An 18,028-nucleotide genomic window follows, 5' to 3' on the forward strand; every position below is an offset into this window, starting at 1 on the left:
AGAGCTCAAAGGGTTAACACTATTTGTGTGCAGATGCGTTTTTTTCATGGTGATGGAGCTGATGCTTTATTGTGCCTTTTTTTCTTTCTTGGTTTTCAAGGCTTTGATAAAATTCAAGAGTTATTTGTATTTTGAGGAAAAAGACTTTGTGGATAAAGCAGAGAAGAGCCTGAAGCAGACTCCCCATAGTGAGGTGAGTCATGGCCGTAAGAACATTAGAGTCATAAGGCCTTGAGGATTAGGACCCATTCCTTCATTATAAAAGTGAGGAACACGAGGCCCAAAGGGGAATGAAGGGGCGTCTGGTAGCCCCACTGGCCAGCGGCAAGCTCGCCCTCTGCTTATTGTGTTTTGCTCTTTATGTAGCACCGTGGCTGCTGCTGCTGTTAGAGACATGACCCTGTTCTTTCAGGATCACTCTGTAGAGAAAAGTGTATAAAAATAGTGGCCTGATGGGAAATCTACAAGAGACTGAGGAAGCAAGTCCAGTGTCTTTATTCTTTATCAGAGGAGGTATCAAGTCCAAAGGGAGGGAACCTGGAGTGGGAGAGTAGACCTTGTGGTGTGGCCCAGGGGCACTAGGCGCTGTAACGTCTCACTCAGTGTCCTTCAGAACCTTCTCTGCCTCCGCTTCCGGGGTTGCTGGAAACATGTCTGCCCAAGGTCATAGCACAGCCAGAGAAAGGCTGGCACATCTGGGCCAGCCACAAGGGCCAAAAATAAAAAGGGAAGTGGGATGGAGAGGAAGAAAGTTAAGCTGGAAACATTTTTTTCATAAAAATGCTAATGCTGTGAAGCCACCCAGGACACTAATAGAAGGAGATGTAGGTGAAATAAAGAAACTAGAGTTTCCGCTGTTTTTAGGAAAGAAATACTAAAGAGAAACAATTATTAGATCCAAAGATGCAATAACCAGAAAGCCCCCTCTTGCTGGGAAGAGAAGGCAGCCTTTTCTGAAGAACTGAAGCGGTCAAGAGAGAATATTCAGTGTCATTCTGGGAGAGAAAGGAGGAACATGGGGATTCAGAGATGTGACATAAGAGTCTTAGAGAACTTCAAAGTGAAAAAGCAGAAGTGACAACTGACTCAAGGGAAAGGAATTGATAAATAAGCATGCTTAAACAGGTGTGGTCCCAAGGAGTCCATGGAAGGCCAGCTTACTTTAAAAAAAAAAAAAAAAATTGTAGAGATGGGGTCTCACTATGTTGCCCAAGCTAGTGTTCAACTCCTGGCCTCACGTAATCCTCTCTCCTCAGCCTCCCAGCTTACTTTTATAAATACAATGCAATGAATAATAAAATATAGAACTGTTTGGTATATGTAGCACAGGAATTCAGAAAACAAAACCCAGGAGTTTGAGACCAGCCTGGGCAATATGGTGAGATCCTGTCTCTATAAAAAAATTTTAAAAATTAGCTGGATATGGTGGTGTATGCCTGTAGTCCCAGCTACTTGGGAGGCTGATGTGGGAGGATCACTTGAGCCAAGGAGGTTGAGGCTGCAGTGAGCCAAGATCACACCATTGCACTCCAGCCTGGGTCACAGAGTGAGACCCTGTCCCAAAAAAGAAATAAAGAAGCCTAAATAGTGCATATTAACATGCTTTGAAAAATCGAAAGTATTATAAAAATTGAAGATGTTGTTATTACACAAGTTATGTACTGTTCTTGGGTGAGTGATTAGCAGTCTGGCAGCAGCACTTCTAATATATTTTCCTAGAGAGTTCTTTTTTTGTTTGTTCTTTTTTACGGTTCTGAAGTAAAATCATGGTTTTTGTTTCAGATAATATTTTATAAAAATGGTGTCAATCAAGGTGTGGCTTACAAAGATATTTTTGAGGGGGTTTACTTTCCAGCCATCTCACTGTACAAGAGCTGCACGGTACGTACATGTTTCCATCCCATGAGCAAAACTTGAAGGAAGCAGATGAATGGGTTGCGATGACAAAGTTACTGAGTGCTGGAAAGAAATCCAAGCAGCCTGAGTGGCATGCGCATGTGTTGCTACCATTAGTTTAGTCCAAAAACAGTTTGGGCATCTTAGGGAGTATTTGCTGGATAGAAAAAGGTCCTGCAGTTCGTGTGTGCCATACTTTTCCCCTGAGCACGTGGTGTGGTGTTACCGTTCAGTAGGAAGGATATAAATACACATACACAAATCCTCCTGGGATGTCATGATAACTCACCATTATTAGTCATTGTTGCTTACATTGATTTTTTTTTTTTTTTTGAGACAGTGTCTCACTCTGTTGCATAGGCTCACCAGAGCCTTGACCTCCTGGCCACAAGTGATCCTCCCGCCTCAGCCTCCTGAGTAGCTGGGGTGTGCTAATTTTTTGGTTTTTGTTTTTGTAGAGGCAGGATCTCACTACATTGCCCTGGCTGGTCTCAAAGTCATGGGCTCAAGCAGTTCTCCCAGTTCTCCCAGCTCAGCCTCCCAAAGTGCTGGGATTACAGAGAGGCATGAGGTACCACATCTGGCAAGTTTTTTTTTTTTAAATATGATCCAAACATGAAGAAGGGTACTATCATTAGGGCCTGTTGGTTTTAAAAATATATAGGTAGGTAGGTAGATAGATAGGTAGACAGATACAGATATATAGAAAAGTTGGGGCCGGGTGCACTGGCTCACGCTTGTAATCCCAGCACTTTGGGAGGCCAAGGTGGGTGGATCACTTGAGGTCAGGGGTTCAAGACCAGCCAGGCCAACATGGCGAAACCCCATCTCTACTGAAGATACAAGAATTAGCTGGGCGTGGTGGCACATGCCTGTAATTCCAGCTACTCAGGAGGCTGAGGCAGGAGAATCACTTGAACCCAGGAGGCGGAGGTTGCAGTGAGCTGAGGTCATGCCACTACTCCAGCCTGGATGACAAAACGAGACTCTGTGTCAAAAAAAAAAAAAAAAAAAGAAAAGTTAGGCCAGTCGCGGTGGCTCATGCCTGTAATCCCAGCACTTTGGGAGGGTGAAGCAGGCAGAGGTCAGGAGTTCAAGACCAGCCTGGCCAATGTGGTGAGACCTCGTTGCTACTAAAAATATAAAAATTAGCCGGATGTGGTGGCCACGCGCCTGTAATCCCAGCTACGGGGGAGGCTGAGGCAGGAGAATCGGTTGAACCTGGGAGATGGAGGCTGCAGTGAGCCAAGATTACACCACTGCCCTCCAGCCTGGGCAATAGAGTGAGACTCCATCTCAAAAAAAAAAAAAAAAAATGGGGAGGGGGTGCTGGGCACAGTGGCTCACGCCTGTAATCCCAGCACTTTGGTGGGAGGCCGAGAGATTGAGACCATCCTGGCCAATGTGGTGAAACCCCATCTCTACTAAAAATACAAAAATTAGCCAGGCATTGGCCGGGCGCGGCGGCTCACACCTGTAATCCCAGCACTTTGGGAGGCCGAGGCGGGCGGATCATGAGGTCAGGAGATCGAGACCATCCTGGCTAACACGGTGAAACCCCATCTCTCTAAAAATACAAAAAAAAAAAGCCGGGCGTGGTGGCGGGCGCCTGTAGTCCCAGTTACTCTGGAGGCCGAGGCAGGAGAATGGCATGAACTCGGGAGGTGGAGCTTGCAGTGAGCCGAAATCATGCCACTGCACTCCAACCTGGGCAACAGAGCAAGACTCTGTCTCAAAAAATAAAATAAAATTAGCCAGGCGTGGTGGCACGCGCTGGTCGTCCCAGCTACTCGGGAGGCTGAGGCAGGAGAATTGCTTGAACCCGGGAGGTGGAGGTTGCAGTGAGCCAAGATCATGCCACTGCACTCCAGCCTGGTGACAGAGCAAGACTCTGTCTGAATAAAGAAAGAAAAAGAAAAGTTAATGCATGAAGATTTCCATGTACTTTTAGTCTGTCTGTAGGCACCATTGAAGCAGGTAAAAAAAAAAAAGGGAAATCTTTAAACAGTGTAAACCAAAACTATCGGAGACAGATCTCAATCAATTTAGAAGTTTATTTTGCCAAAGTTAAGGACCTGCCCGTAAGAAAAAAACAGAATCACAGAAACAGTCTGTGGTCTGTGCCTTTCTCCAAGGATGAATTTGAGGGCTTAAAAATTTTAAAAAGAAAAAGGGCTGGACGGTGGCTCACGGCGGTAATCCCAACGTTTTGGGAGGCCAATATAAGAGAATCAGTTGAGCCCAGGACTTCGAGACCAGCCTGGGCAACATAGCAAAACCCCCTTTCTACAAAAAATTAGCCAGGCATGGTGGTACATGCCTGCAGTCCCAGCTACTTGGGAAGCTGAGGTGGGAGGATCCCCTGAGTCCAGGAGGTCAAGGGTGCAGTGAGCCGTGATCGCATTGTTGCGCTGCAGCCTGGACAACAGTCAGAGCCTGTCTCAAAAAAAAAAAAAAAAGTAAAATAAAGGGGAAATGTGGGCTGGAGGGGAAAGTAGGAGAGTATGGTCATCCATGTGTTGCAAGAGAAAAGGAGCAGATAAGGGAAAGTCAATTATGTATTCATCTCGTGCCCAGTAAATCGGCACTTCACATAAGGTAAGGTGAACATAAAGTAGCTGCCTGTGGGGATATTTAACCTTTTATCTGTAGGTGTCTGCTTAGCAACAAAAGGAAAGGCAGTTTCTTGCATGACTCAGCTTTCAGCTTAATTTTTTCCTTTTGACAGAGCAAATTGGGATCCTGAATTTTTATTTTTCTTTGACAACAGAAATCAACACAGATCGGTTTTAGTTACCTAATTCTTGATGGACATCAGGATGTTGACCACTTTTAGTAATATTTAATATATATCTCATTTGTTCCATTTATCCCCCGAGTATTGTAGCCACGTTTAAAGTGAAAATTTCCTGTGTCAAATTAACTTTTCCAATTTTTTTTGTCCATTTTTTCCATGTCTGCTTGAATTGAATTCGCTCCAGGTTTCCATTAACTTTGGACCATGCTTCAAGTATCCTCCGAAGGATCTCACTTACCGCCCTGTGAGTAACATTACAAATGGCTGCATGTGTCCTCAGCATCGCCATGGCTGCTGTAGTCACCGTGTTCTGTTTCTCATTCCTCCTGCAGATGAGTGACATGGGCTGGGGTGCCGTGGTAGAGCACACCCTGGCTGACGTCTTGTATCATGTGGAGACAGAAGTGGATGGGAGGCGCAGTCCCCCGTGGGAACCCTGACCAGGTCCCTCTTTTCTGTCAAGGACTTTCTGGGAATAATACTGGGGGTTTTGTTTTTGTTTTTGAACTGTCTCAAATGTTCTCCCAAAGATGCTAAAAACACAGCCTCTCCTTTTAGCAAGTTAAAAGTCTGGGTAGGACTGTGGGAGACTGCCTGCCTTTCACTATTTTCTCCCCACTTCCAGTGACTGCTCTTATTTTGTGTACCATAAGCCAACAACCGCTGACTCCAGGATTGCATAAGCCCCCTGTGAAATCGGTGCTGTACTGCATACCCTGCCAGCTGTGACTTGTTATCCTACTATATTTTCTAAGGAGTGAATAATATTATCTGAGTAACTAACTTATTTAAAAGACATTTCCTTCTGTGGGCATTGACTCCATCCCACTTGTTTTCCAAGGAAATGGTAGCCTGTTTCTGAGAACACCTGAAATCAATGGCTATACATTCCAAACCAATCTAAACGCTATTTCCTTTTGGTGTGGGTTTGGTTTTGTTCATTTTGAAATACACTTTTGAACACTGAGATTCCTAAAACTACTAGATCTCTAGAAGTGTAATTGTGAAAGAAACTTGCTTGCAGCTTTAACAAAATGAGAAACTTCCCAAATAAAACTTGTTTTGAAGTTTGTGTGACACTTCGCTTCCCTTCAGGTTGGGTGCCTCTTGGTGACAGTGTTCAGAAATGTAAGCAGCATGAGAAAGGGAGCTGGCACTGGGAGGAAGAGCCGGATTTCTGACTTGTGTTTTGGCCGCTTTCCTATTGCTCCCATTCTTGCCAATCAGCCACCCCCTTTCCTGTGAAAATCTGCCACCTTCAGGAGATGAACAAGAGTTTCAAAGGGCTAATGGTCTCCCTCCTGGTCTTCCCTTGGAACGTGGATGTTGATATATGTGCAGGTGGTTTCCTGTCTTGCTTATCTTCCTTTGCCCTGAGCTGATGGCTAAAGGGCAGTTTTCCGACTATTAAAGACTGAAATGTAAGAATGAGCTTTCTAGGCCGGGCGCGGTGGCTCACGCCTGTAATCCCAGCACTTTGGGAGGCCAAGGCAGGCGGATCACGAGGTCAGGGGTTTGAGACCAGCCTGACCAACATGGTGAAACCCCGTCTCTACTAAAAATACAAAAATGAGCTGGGCGTGGTGGCGGGCACCTGTAATCCCAGCTACTCAGGAGGCTGTGGCAGGAGAATTGCTTGAACCCGGGAGGCGGAGGTTGCAGTGAGCTGAGATCGTGCCACTGCACTCCAGCCTGGGCGACAGAGCAAGACTGTCTCAAAAAAAAGAATGAGCCTTCTAGGCACCGTGGCTCACACCTATAATCCCAGCATTTTGAGACATCAAGGCAGAAAGATTGCTCAAGACCAGGAGTTCAAGACCAGCCTGGGCAACATAGCAAGATCCCTTCTCAAAAAATTAGCCAGATGTGATGACACATGCCAGTAGTCCCAGCTACTCTGGAGGCTTAGGTGGGAGGATCCCTTGGGCCCAGGAGTTCGAGGCTGCAGTGAGCCATGTTTGCACCGCAGCACTCCAGCTTGGGCGACAGAGCAAGACCCTGTGTCCAAAAAAAAAAAAAAAAAACAACAACAACAAAAAAACCCTTCCTTTTGGATTCCTATATAGTTTCCTTATCTTCCTTTTTCTCTTTTTTTTTTTTTTTTTGGAGATGGAGTCTCGCTCTGTCACTCAGGCTGGAGTGCAGTGGCGCAATCTCAGCTCACCGCAACCTCCACCTCCCAGCTTCAAGCAATTCTCCTGCCTCAGCCTCCTGAGTAGGTGGGACTACAGGCACGTGCCACCACACCTGGTTAATTTTTTTTCGTATTTTTAGTAGAGACGGGGTTTCATTGTGTTAGCCAGGATGATCTCAATCTCCTGACCTCATGATCTGCCCACCTCGGCCTCCCAAAGTGCTGGGATTACAGGCATGAGCCACCACACCCGGCCTGTCTTCCTTTTTCAATACATCAGTCTTACGGCAAAGACAGTCCTCCCAGGATTGCCCAAAGTCTCTCCTGCATTTACCGCTCTACCTCGGTTAATAGGTAGAGTGGCTCACCATGTGGAGGGTGACATGCTGCTGCAGAATCACCATGTTATGCCTGTGGCTCTTCTGAATATCTTGTCATTCTCCTGTTTAAGAGAGTTCCCACACGTCAAGACAATATTGGTATTTTAACGTAGTAGCATTGACTGATGTATTTGTCTCCTGATGAATCACCCGGACACTTTGATTTGGCCACTCCATATCTCTGAACAGGAAAGCCTGTACAGGTCAAGTGTGATTGGAGGCTGAGGCTCAGCCCTAGACACCTATTAATGCATGAGCTGGTCTTCAAGGGCAGACCTGGTTATAAAGCTTCTAGGTCATCGGAGCTTGAGGGACTCCAAGAAAATGAGGGTGGTGTTATTTAGAGGAAGCTGAATGTTAACTCTTTGTAATATAAATTACCACATATAAGTTGTATACCCACTCTCCATCTAAATTATAAAATTAGCTTTTTGTATATATTTTATTTTCACAAATCAAAGGTTACAGATAATGATGTTCTTCTCAAACTTCAAAAGTGTGTGTGTTTTAATACAGTTCATTTGAAGGGCTCAGAGAATATCTACTCTTCACAGAGTCCTATATAAAATAGTTTCTGTAATCAGATCAACAGTGACAACTTGTTTTATTCCAGTGTAAAATTAAACAAGTGGGAAAATATCTCCACAGAAACCAGAAAGACACAATTACATAGTTTGAAGGAGGCAATTAGAATCCAGCAAACCAGTGGGTTTGTTAAAAGCCTGTTTCTTGACTGTCAGCCTGTTCTCTTGAAACTAGAATATATGTTGCTTTAAGGTATCTTTAAACAAGTAACTATTTTCTCTTAGCTGGTAGTGGATCATAATTCCATTTTAGAAATACTTCTCTACAACTATCCTTTCTCAACTCTGAGGCTCCTAGATAAACAATAATTTTATCCATGCCAGAAATAAACTAAGGAACAATCTGAATAAATTATAATAAATACCTTTACTGGTTGTAAAATTTTAATACCTCAGTAAATACCAGTGTTCCCAATAATGCTATTTTTTAATTTTTTAATTTAGTTTGTCATAATTTGGTTTCATCAACTCCTTTGTTTTTTCCTTCTTTTTTTTTTTTTTTGAGATGAGGTCTCACTATCTCGCCCAGACTCGTTTCAAATTGCCCTCCAGCAATTCTCCCACCTCAGCCTTCAGAGTAGCTGGCATTGTGGGTAGGCACCACTGTGCCCAGCTCCTGTTTTATAATAAGCCAGAGCTCTATCTCCAAATGGTGCAAATCATCAATGCTATTTAAACAAGAATGGAAAAGCTTCAGGTGGTAATGGTGATTTTTTTCATCCTCTCTACCCGCCTTCCATCCCAATGTCTGTGTGTGTGTGTGTGTGTGTTGTGTGTAATTTTTTTTTTTTTTTTAAGACAGCCTCGCTCTGTCACCCAGGCTGGAGTACAGTGGCTCAGTCTTGGCTCACTGCAACCTCCGCCTCCCGGGTTCAGGCGATTCTCCTGCCTCAGCCTCCCAAGTAGCTGGGATTACAGGCATGCGCCACCACACCCAGCTCGTTTTGTATTTTTAGTAGAGACGGGGTTTCTCCATGTTAGTCAGGCTGGTCTCCCACCCTCAGGTGATCGCCTGCCTTGGCCTCCCAAAGTGCTGAGATTACAGGCGGGAGCCACCTCACATAAATTCTCTTGACTCCTGGGAAAGGGAATTTGCTTTCACCATATTACCCCTTCTTCCAGCCACTTCTCCCAGAATACTAAACTTTTAGCCTGTTTAAGCAGAGAAGTTGCCAGCCCCAAACAAAGTTAACAGCTGTGTAATTATCTTACTACTAATTGGCATCATAAGTAACAGAAATGTTAACTAATATTGTTTATTCTCATATTTGGCACTGCTTTCCCTTTTAATTAGGTAAATAAACAGTTATAATCTTCATCTTCCAGGGCCCATTAATCAGCTATTGCTTATAGAATTCTTTAAGAACTCATTTAGGTTATGCTTATGGAAATTAAATTTTTATGAAAGATCCTGGTAAGAGTCTAAATTATTGAATTGCATAATTTCCCAGTAGTTCCTTTCCTTTTAATGAGCCTGATTAATTTAGTTTGACTAATTAAAAGCTTTGTCCAGAACTCCTCTAGTGTGAAGTTGTAATCTACTAGCATAGATTTTTTTTTTTTTTTTGAGACGGAGTCTCACTCTGTCGCCCACGTTGGAGTGCAGTGGCACAATCTCCGCCCATTACAACCTCCGCCTCCTGGGTTCAAGTGATTCCCCTGCCTCAGCCTCCCAAGTAGCTACAACTACAGGTGTGCGCCACCACACCCAGCTAATTTTTTGTATTTTAGTAGAGACAGGGTTTCACCATGTTGGCCAGGATGGTCTTGATCTCCTGACCTTGTGATCCGCCCGCCTCAGCCTCCCGAAATGCTGGGATTACAGTTGTGAACCACCGCGCCCAGCTGCATAGATTTTTTTTAACAGTACAATATTAAAACACAGACTGATGTTTTGTGTGAATTATGATTCTTTATTCTGACTGGTGCCTATGGAAGCAATAGGGAAACCCGTCTACTAATGAGTTTTGTCTTTTTCCATAGAGAAAGCTTGGACTATATTTCTGAAAGGCACCCACTGTGGGGCGCTGCTTGTTCTGTGGTGTTGCTGTGCAGCGACCGGGAGGAGCGGAGGGCTGCAGGAGACCCTCTGAGATTCTGCTTTGTGCACATGCACTGCCAGCGCATAGCATTCTTGAGCCCATAAAGCAAGACTTCTCAGGCCCTGTGGTTAGCATCCCCCACACCCATATCAGCCACTAGTATTTTAAAGATGGTTTTAGGTGGGTACGTAAGGACCCAGAAGAAAAGTTTTACAATTATTTTAGGGGCCTTAACCTTCATGTCATAGCTAATCAGTGAATGAAGTTACCTTTTAATCCAAGAGCCTCATCCCTGTTTTCTTGGTACTAGAAACTTTTCACCAATCTGAATCCTAGTGTCATACTCTAAACACGAACCCCACCCATCCACTGTCGCCAGATGGAGATTTTAGACTTGCAGGCTTCCAGCAGGGATTCTCCTGATGAGCGTGCATACCAGTGCAGCTGGGCACAGTTGGAAACAGCAGGCTGGTCTTCAACACCTGGCTTCAGAGGCAGGGCTGGACTCCAGGCGCTTGCGCAGGTGGTTGGCAAAATCCACCTGGGTCTGGGACAGGACCTGGTTGATGATACTCTTGGGCAGCCACCCCTGCAGTAGGAGGTAGGAGAATTTGGCCATCTTGTGGGTTTTGGCCCACTCTTGACACTCTGCACCCTATCACAAACAGGCTGCCAGGGGCTTGGTCTTCGAGCTCTGTTAATAGGTGCAGCCTTGGAGTTGCCCGGTCAAGGGCAGGAGGACTGCATTGCTGCTCTGCTGTCATGACTTTCAGAAGCACACGACTGGTCAACAAGATGTTTCAGCCTGGTGTTCCCAGCTGTGTGACCCTGAACAAGTTATATTGCCTTTTTCACCCTTCAGATCTCTGGACCTAAGTTTCCTTCTTTCTAAAATGGTAACTACATATAAGAGCTGAAGTTTGCTGTGAGACAGAAGAGGGCCAGGTGCAGTGGCTCACGCCTGTAATCCCAGCACTTTGGGAGGCAGGCAGATCACGAGGTCAGGAGTTTGAGACCAGCCTGGCCAACATAGTGAAGCCCCGTCTCTACTAAAAATACAAAAATTAGCCAGGTGTGGTGGCACACGCCTGTAGTTTCAGCTACTCGGGAGGCTGAGGCGGAAGAACCGCTTGAATCCGGGAGGCGGAGGTTGCAGTGAGCTGAGACCATGTCATTGCACTCCAGCCTGAGTGACAGAATGAGACTCAGTCTCAAAAAAAAAAAAAAAAAAAAAGACAAGAGGGAGCCATCACAGGCTTTGGAGATGGTAGAGTAGCAATTAGGCCATCACTCAAGGCCCTTCCCTGTCTTACAGCCTGTGATTCTATCAGAATAGAAGAGGATTCTTTCTGCAGCATGGGGGAATGGGAAGAGCCTGTTTTTCTCACTACCGCCTGCCCCCCGGGTCCCCCTCCCATGCCCTTCACCTTGAGGTCGATGCTGAGTAGCCATGTAAGTTTGGTCTTAGAGGGACTTCCAGCCAACGGGTGAAGCACCATGCAAGTGGGACCGTGCTCTGCCCTGGCAAATGGAGAAGTCAAGTCAGGAGGACAGTTGCGAGTTCTCTCTTGCACTGGCTGCTTACACCAGTACCGCAGATATGCGTTTCTACGGTACCTTGTCTTAGAATTCTAAGTCTCATCAGGGAAGTGCCCTTTGCAAAGGGTAATTATTTGGCAGTTGGCACAGTTACCAGCTCGTCAGAATAAAGGCTGCTTGTAGCTGGAGCAGCCCCTGAGGCCTCTTGTGCCCTTTAGTTCCTGGATTACTGGGATGTCAGGGAAAAGATTCAGGCTGGTGGCTGGGCTGGGGCCTTGGGAAATTCAGGAGGCCATGGTGTACTGAGTGGTATGGATTATTTCAATATTTTAGTCTACATTACAGCTGTGTCTGAGCGTACCAGCTGAACCTCAGCCCTGCCCCATGCTTCAGAAAATTATTAAGGTTCTTAAACTTTCTGGGAGGGTCATGACAAGCTGTCTGGCTGTCCAAGTAGGGCCTATCGTGTCTTTGTCCCTCTTTTTACCGAAAGTAAAAAGTATCTTCTTTCGTAGAAGGAAGCCATGGGTGCACCAAGGGTTGGTTTCTTTGAGCTGGGGATGCAGTCTACATGCTTGGGTGCACACCTGCAGGCCTGTGTTAGAAGAGGGGGGTTTGGAGCCTGCTGCCCGTATTACCTGATGACACCCTTCTGCTCAGGCATGTTCCCGAAGTCTGTGGCCATGCCAGCCAGCACACAGGTGGAGCCTCGGCGCTTGGCACAGCGCACGCTCACAAAGTCACGGGGCCCCACCAGGTTTCCTGCTGCCTCTGCAGCCAGCTCGTGAGTAATGAATGTATCTTTTCCGATCTTCTGCAGGACCTACCAGGCCATGGGGAACCAGAATCACGACTCAGCCTATGTTGGGCCAAGCACCCCCCACAGCTAGGGGTCCTCTCTTTGATACAGCATTCACACTGGGCTCTCCTGGGCCCCTGCCACCCGCACCTGGACTTTGCTCACCTTGATCTCCTTGACGTTGGGGTTCCACTCCCCCATTGCTTCCATGCGCTCCACGAGCTCTTCATAGAGCCTCTCCATGGGCTGGTCCACCACAACCTCCAGCCGGAACACCTTGCCCACATCTGGGACCACTTTACTCATCACTTTGTCCCCATTGTCCTGTCAGAGAAAGGAGCCCCCAGAAGGTGGTTAGACAAAAATATTCTTGGCCGGGCACGGTGGTTCACGCCTATAATCCCAGCACTTTGGGAGGCCAAGGTGGGTGGATCACGAGGTCAGGAGTTCCAGACCAGCCTGGCCAAGATGGTGAAACACCGTCTCTACTAAAACTACAAAATTAGCCAGGCATGGCCGGGCGCGGTGGCTCACGCTTGTAATCTCAGCACTTTGGGAGGCCGAGGCGGGCGGATCACGAGGTCAGGAGATCGAGACCACGGTGAAACCCCGTCTCTACTAAAAATACAAAAAATTAGCTGGGCGTGGTGGCGGGCGCCTGTAGTCCCAGCTACTCGGAGAGGCTGAGGCAGGAGAATGGCGTGAACCCAGGAGGCGGAGCTTGCAGTGAGCCGAGATTGCGCCACTGCACTCCAGCCTGGGCGACAGAGCAAGACTCCGTCTCAAAAAAAAAAAAAAAAAAATTAGCCAGGCATGGTGGCAGGCACCTGTAATCCCAGCTACTTGGGAAGCTGAGGCAGGAGAATCGCTTGAACCTGCACAGCAGAGGTTGCAGTGAGCAGAGATCGCACCACTGCACTCCAGCCTGGGCGACAGAGTGAGACTCTGTCTCAAAAAAAAAAAAATATATATATATATATATATATATATTCATAGCCTAGGTCTCATAGGCAATACAAGGCAAGGTGGGGAGGGGAACAGCAAAGGAACTCCAAGCTGAGCACGAGGAAGCCTGGAACTGTCCTAAGATAGAGTAGGTAATCATTGTTGCCATGGCCTTGTGCATCTGCTGACAACTGGTGGAAGTTACCTGCTGCCACTGGACCCTTTTTAAGACTTTGTTTGTTTGTTTGTTTTTTTGAGACAGAGTCTCACTCTGTTGTCCAGGCTGGAGTGCAGTGGCACAATCATGGGACATTGCAGCCTCAACCTCCTAGGCTCAAGAAATCCTCCTGCCTCAGCCTCCCAAGTAGCTGAGACTACAGGCATGCACCATTACACCTAGCTGATTTTTAAATTTTTTGTAGAGATGAGATCACCCTGTGTTGCCCGGGCTGGTCTCAAACTCCTAGGCTCAAGCAATTCTCCCGTCTCAGCCTCCAGGCGTGAGCCACTGCACCCAGCCCCACTGGACCCTTTGTCTTGGTGGCGAATGATGGTGGTATGGGTAGGTCCAACTGAAAAGACTCTTACTTGACTTCAGAAGCTCAGAGATCCCAAGAGAGAAACTTGGGAGTGGGAAAAGTGGTTTACACCAGCTTAAGTGGATACATAGAATGTTGAATGGGATCTTCAAGATTTGTTTTAGTTCAATACCTCATTCCACACCAGAAAAATGTGGGGACAGAGAAGGTCAGTGATTGGCCCAGGGACCCTTAACTAAGAGCAGTGCCGACCTAAGTCCCAGTTGACTCCCAAACTAGTAGTCTGTTAACTCTGTTACTCTGAGAACTTAGGGAAGGAGGGGTTCTACCTGAACTTTGTGTAGTGGGCAGCATGTCAGCTTTTGCTGAAGGTAAAGCCACCAAAATCTCCATAACAGAGCCACCAACCTTTACCGTGAACCTGATTACTGTCCCCAGTGATGGGTCAGTGCTCAAGTGCAGAGAACCCCAGAAGGCCGTGGGCCACTCTGTGTTCTAGTCCAGGCCTGTTTTAGGGTGAGCCCACATCATCCCTGCAAGCCCAGCCACAGGTGGGCTGACAGCACAGACAGTGCACTTTGGCGTCGTTGGGATATCTGACCCAGGGCGATGAGGCACTTGGAGTCCCCCTTGCATGGTCTCTGCCAAGTGGGTGCACAATGCAATCCTATTCTGTAGCTAAGGACACAGGAATAGTGTTTCTCAAACAGGACTCTCCAGGGTGTCTTTTATGGGGGAAGGGCATTTCTGAGGATATATTATTGAGAAAGGAGAGTTCTCAAGATAAAACCACTTGCTACCCAGTGACTGCTGCATGAGACAGGAATTCTGGGAAGAACAGTAACTCCAGCTGGCCTTGAGGATGGCAGTGGAGCATGGAGGAACCACAGGCTTCTGCCCCATGCTTACCTGCTGACTCTCCTTCTTCCAGCCCTCCTGGTTGCTAAGGATGCCCAAGGCCTTCTGCATGGCCTCCTCCCCCTGCTGGAGATAGGCCAGCTCCTGGTCACTGTAGAGAGTCTCTTCCAGCCGAGAACCTGGATACACAGCCGAGGAGAGACAGAGCTTCCTTCATCTCCCAGCCTCCACCAGCTCTCATCCCTGGAGCTCTGGGTCTGCTCATTGCTCTGAAGAGCCCGGACTAAAGCCATAGGGGCCAGCCTGCTGGTCGAGTTAGACACAGCCGCCACAGGTGACCGGAGAGGGATCTGGCCTTGAGGAACTCTAGGCCGGGAACGTCCTCTCAAAATGAAGGAAGGGCAGGAGGGGAGCCAAAGCCACATGCACCACATCACCCTCCAGGGAACCTCCTGCCAGCAGCACCAGGATCCCAGAAGCCTCAGCACTTACCGAGCAGAGAGCTCCGCCGCCGAACCTGGTTAATCCACGTGCTAGGGGTGGGGCCCCCCAGGGCCCTCCGGTTCAGCTCCTGGCCAATGGCCATCACAGCCTGTTGCCTCAGCCCTGCAGAAGGGAATAACCCTTGTCTAGGAGCTGGAAAGCCCCTTAGAGATGGACCATTCCACCCCCTCATCTTGTCTCAAATGAGTAAGTTGGCTTGGAGAGGGAAGTGACTTGCTCAGGAGCACACAGGATTCTAGCAGGGACCTGAACTAGAGCCAGGCCCCCAACTCCCACTGCAGTGCTCCAGAGTCCAGAAATCTGCCTTCCATCTGGGGTGGTCAGGCCTGGCCCTGCCTGGAGATGGGTTATACCAGAGCCTGCTGGAGTTTCTGTCCCTAAAAAGGGAAAAAGCTGTGTTCAAGCAACCAGAAAAATCCTGCTTCATAAGGAGAAGACAACTCCTGAGGCCTGTGTGCTTGCATGAGTCTGTGTGCTTGCATGAGTCTGTGTGTCTGCATGAGTCTGTGCCTGCATGAGGTCTGTGTGCTTGCATGAGTCTGAGTGCTTGCTTGAGGTCTGTGTGCTTGCCTGAATCTGCTTGCATTGCATGAATCTGTGCTTGCATGAGGTCTGTGTGCTTGCATGAATCTGTGCTTCCATGAGTCTGTGTGCTTGCATGCATAAGCTACTCTGTGTGCCCCTGGATTCTGGGCCAGGGAAGTCCTGTCCATCTAGTGAGGACAACACCAACACTGCCACCACTAAGCATGGCTTCTCGCTCTAAAGGTAGCTAATTCAATCCAGTGTAATTGGAAAGATCGTGTCTAGATTGACTTGTGTACCCTTCAGTGGCAGCAGGGGATTGATTCAAATGACCTTGGATGCCAATCAGCTCTACAAAAGTGGCCTCTTGTAGCTGGTTTCTGCCCCTTCCTGGCTGTTCAATGATAACCAGTCTTCCCAGCCCCACCGGCTTCTCTCTTTACCTTGCCCTCCTGTCTTACTCCTCTATCTCTCTTCTCCTCCATCTTTTTTTGCCTGTGGGAGTGAAGTCTAATATTTACTCTGCCACTGTGGGCAAGACTTTCCTGTGCACCCCTGCTACAAGCCTTGTCCAGCTCTGAAGGAAGGCAAAGTCCGGAATAGTTCAAGAAAGATGGCCAGGCATGGTGGTGCACGCCTGTGGTCCCAGCCATTCAGGACGCTGAGGCAGGAGAATTGCTTGAACCTGGGAGGTAGAGGCTGCAGTGAGCCAAGATAGCGCCACTGCACTCCAGCCTAGGCGACAGAGCGAGACTGCCTCAAAAATAAAATAGGCCGAGCACCATGGCTCATGCCTATAATCCCAGCAGTTTGGGAGGCGGATCACCTGAGGTCAGGAGTTCAAGACCAGCCTGGTCAACGTGGCAAAACACTGTCTCTACTAAAAATACAAAAACTAGCCAGGCGTGGTGGCATGCATCTGTAATCCCAGCTACCCAGGAGGCGGAGGTTGCAGTGAGCCGAGATCGTGCCACTGCACTCCAGGCTGGGCAACAAAGTGAGACTCTGTCTCAAAATAAATAAAGTAAGCCAGGTGTGGACGCTCACACCTGTAATCCCAGCACTTTGGGAGGCCAAGGTGGGAGAATCCCTTGAGTCCAGGAGGTCAAGACCAGCGTGACCAATATAGCAAGACTTTGTCTCTAAAAAAAATAAAAATAAAAATAAATAAATAAAACTAGCTGGTTGTGGTGGTGCATGCCTGTAGTCCCAGCTACTCAAGAGGCTGAGGTGGGAGGATGGCTTGAGCCCATGAGTTTGAGGCTGCAGTGAGCTATGATTGTTCTACTGTACTCCAGCCTCCGTGACAGAGACCTTGATTCAAACAAAAAAAAGAAAAGGCGGAAGAAAAAAAGAACGAATGAAGGGAAAGGGGAAGGAAGAAAGGAAAGGAAGGAGGGAAGGAAGAAAGAAAAAGAATAAAAATGAAAGAAAAGGAGAAAAAAAAGATTGGAGTCCTAGAGGGGAGACCAGAAATTATAGAATCTGGAAGGGATACATCTTAGTAACCAGCCCACTTCTTCCGAGGGGAAAACTGAGATTCAAGAAGGGAAGAAACTTGCCCAGGTTCACCCAGTAAGAGGCACAATTAGGATCAGAATTGGGTGGCCTAAGCCTCATCCGCTGAGAGCTGGCCAACCCCTCATTGCCTCCTTCCCGCAGCGCTCACCCTTCATGTTGCGCATGTGTCTGTAGGAGCTCCCGGCACACAGCTTGAATGTCGCTAGCAGCATTGTTTCCTGGCAAATGTGGCAGTGGTGGGGTCGCTGCCGCCGCTGCTGCCTCTTCTCTCAAGGGTGGTTCTTCGTCCTTCCTGAGCCCCTCAAGCTTTGCCTCTGAGTCCCGCAGCTGCAGCCTGGACTCGGTGTTCTGCGTCTTAAATGCCCCTCGCTGAAGGCTGTGCATCATCATCAGGAGATAAAAACGCCATCACTCACTGTGCAAAGGAAGGGGTCAAGGATAGAGCGATTGCCTCACACTGCTGCTTTGGCCGTTTGTGGGGAGTGTGGGGCGGGGGAGGGTGCAGGGGAGAGTGGGGAGGACAGGGCCAGGCTGGAGGGATGGAGGGGAGAGAAGCAGGGGCAGCTTAGATGAAGGCACACAGTGGTTTTCAAGAGTTTAAAGTGCAGATTTCTAGCCCTTGTCTTCAGAAACTCCAGGCTCAGCTGATCTGGAATTGAGGCTCAGAAACCTGTGTTAAAAAAAAATTTAAAAAAAATGAAAAGAAAAGAATAAAAAAAGAAAAAAACTTCCCTTGGCCAGGCGCGGTGGCTTACGCCTGTAACCCCAGCACTTTGGGAGGCCGAGGTGGGCGGATCACTTGAGGTCAGGCATTCAAGACCAGCATGGCCAACATGGTGAAAGCTCGTCTCTACTAAAAATACAAAAAATTAGCCAGACGAGGTGGCAGGCACCTGTAATCCCAGCTACTCAGGAGGCTGAGGCAGGAGAATTGCTTGAACTTGGGAGGTGGAGGTTGCAGTGAG

General features: G+C 47.7%; 2 protein-coding genes across 3 annotated transcripts in view; one reads left to right on the forward strand and one right to left on the reverse strand.

The window, feature by feature from the left end:
* Window positions 1-5,764, forward strand: part of ASH2L (ASH2 like, histone lysine methyltransferase complex subunit) — a 33,501-nt gene extending 27,737 nt beyond the window's left edge. For both annotated transcript variants that reach the window (XM_030817111.1, XM_003269577.4), the window contains 4 exons: window positions 101-193; window positions 1,783-1,881; window positions 4,878-4,937; window positions 5,026-5,764. In XM_030817111.1, the coding sequence (XP_030672971.1) occupies window positions 101-193; window positions 1,783-1,881; window positions 4,878-4,937; window positions 5,026-5,133 (360 nt within the window). In that variant the 3' untranslated portion in view covers window positions 5,134-5,764. The remainder of the gene's footprint in view (window positions 1-100; window positions 194-1,782; window positions 1,882-4,877; window positions 4,938-5,025) is intronic.
* Window positions 5,765-9,683: 3,919 nt separating this feature from the next.
* On the reverse strand, window positions 9,684-17,712 carry STAR (steroidogenic acute regulatory protein). The gene is made up of 7 exons (XM_030817112.1): window positions 17,212-17,712; window positions 15,006-15,119; window positions 14,565-14,692; window positions 12,337-12,495; window positions 12,011-12,195; window positions 11,261-11,354; window positions 9,684-10,422 (listed from the first exon to the last, which is right to left on the reverse strand). The coding sequence occupies exons 1-7, from the start codon at window positions 17,273-17,275 to the stop codon at window positions 10,309-10,311; spliced, it is 858 nt and encodes a 285-aa protein (XP_030672972.1). The 5' UTR covers window positions 17,276-17,712; the 3' UTR covers window positions 9,684-10,308.
* Between the last annotated feature and the right edge of the window lie 316 nt (window positions 17,713-18,028).

The sequence above is a fragment of the Nomascus leucogenys genome, chromosome 8 (assembly GCF_006542625.1).
Source record: "Nomascus leucogenys isolate Asia chromosome 8, Asia_NLE_v1, whole genome shotgun sequence".
Classification (NCBI taxonomy): Eukaryota; Metazoa; Chordata; class Mammalia; order Primates; family Hylobatidae; genus Nomascus; species Nomascus leucogenys.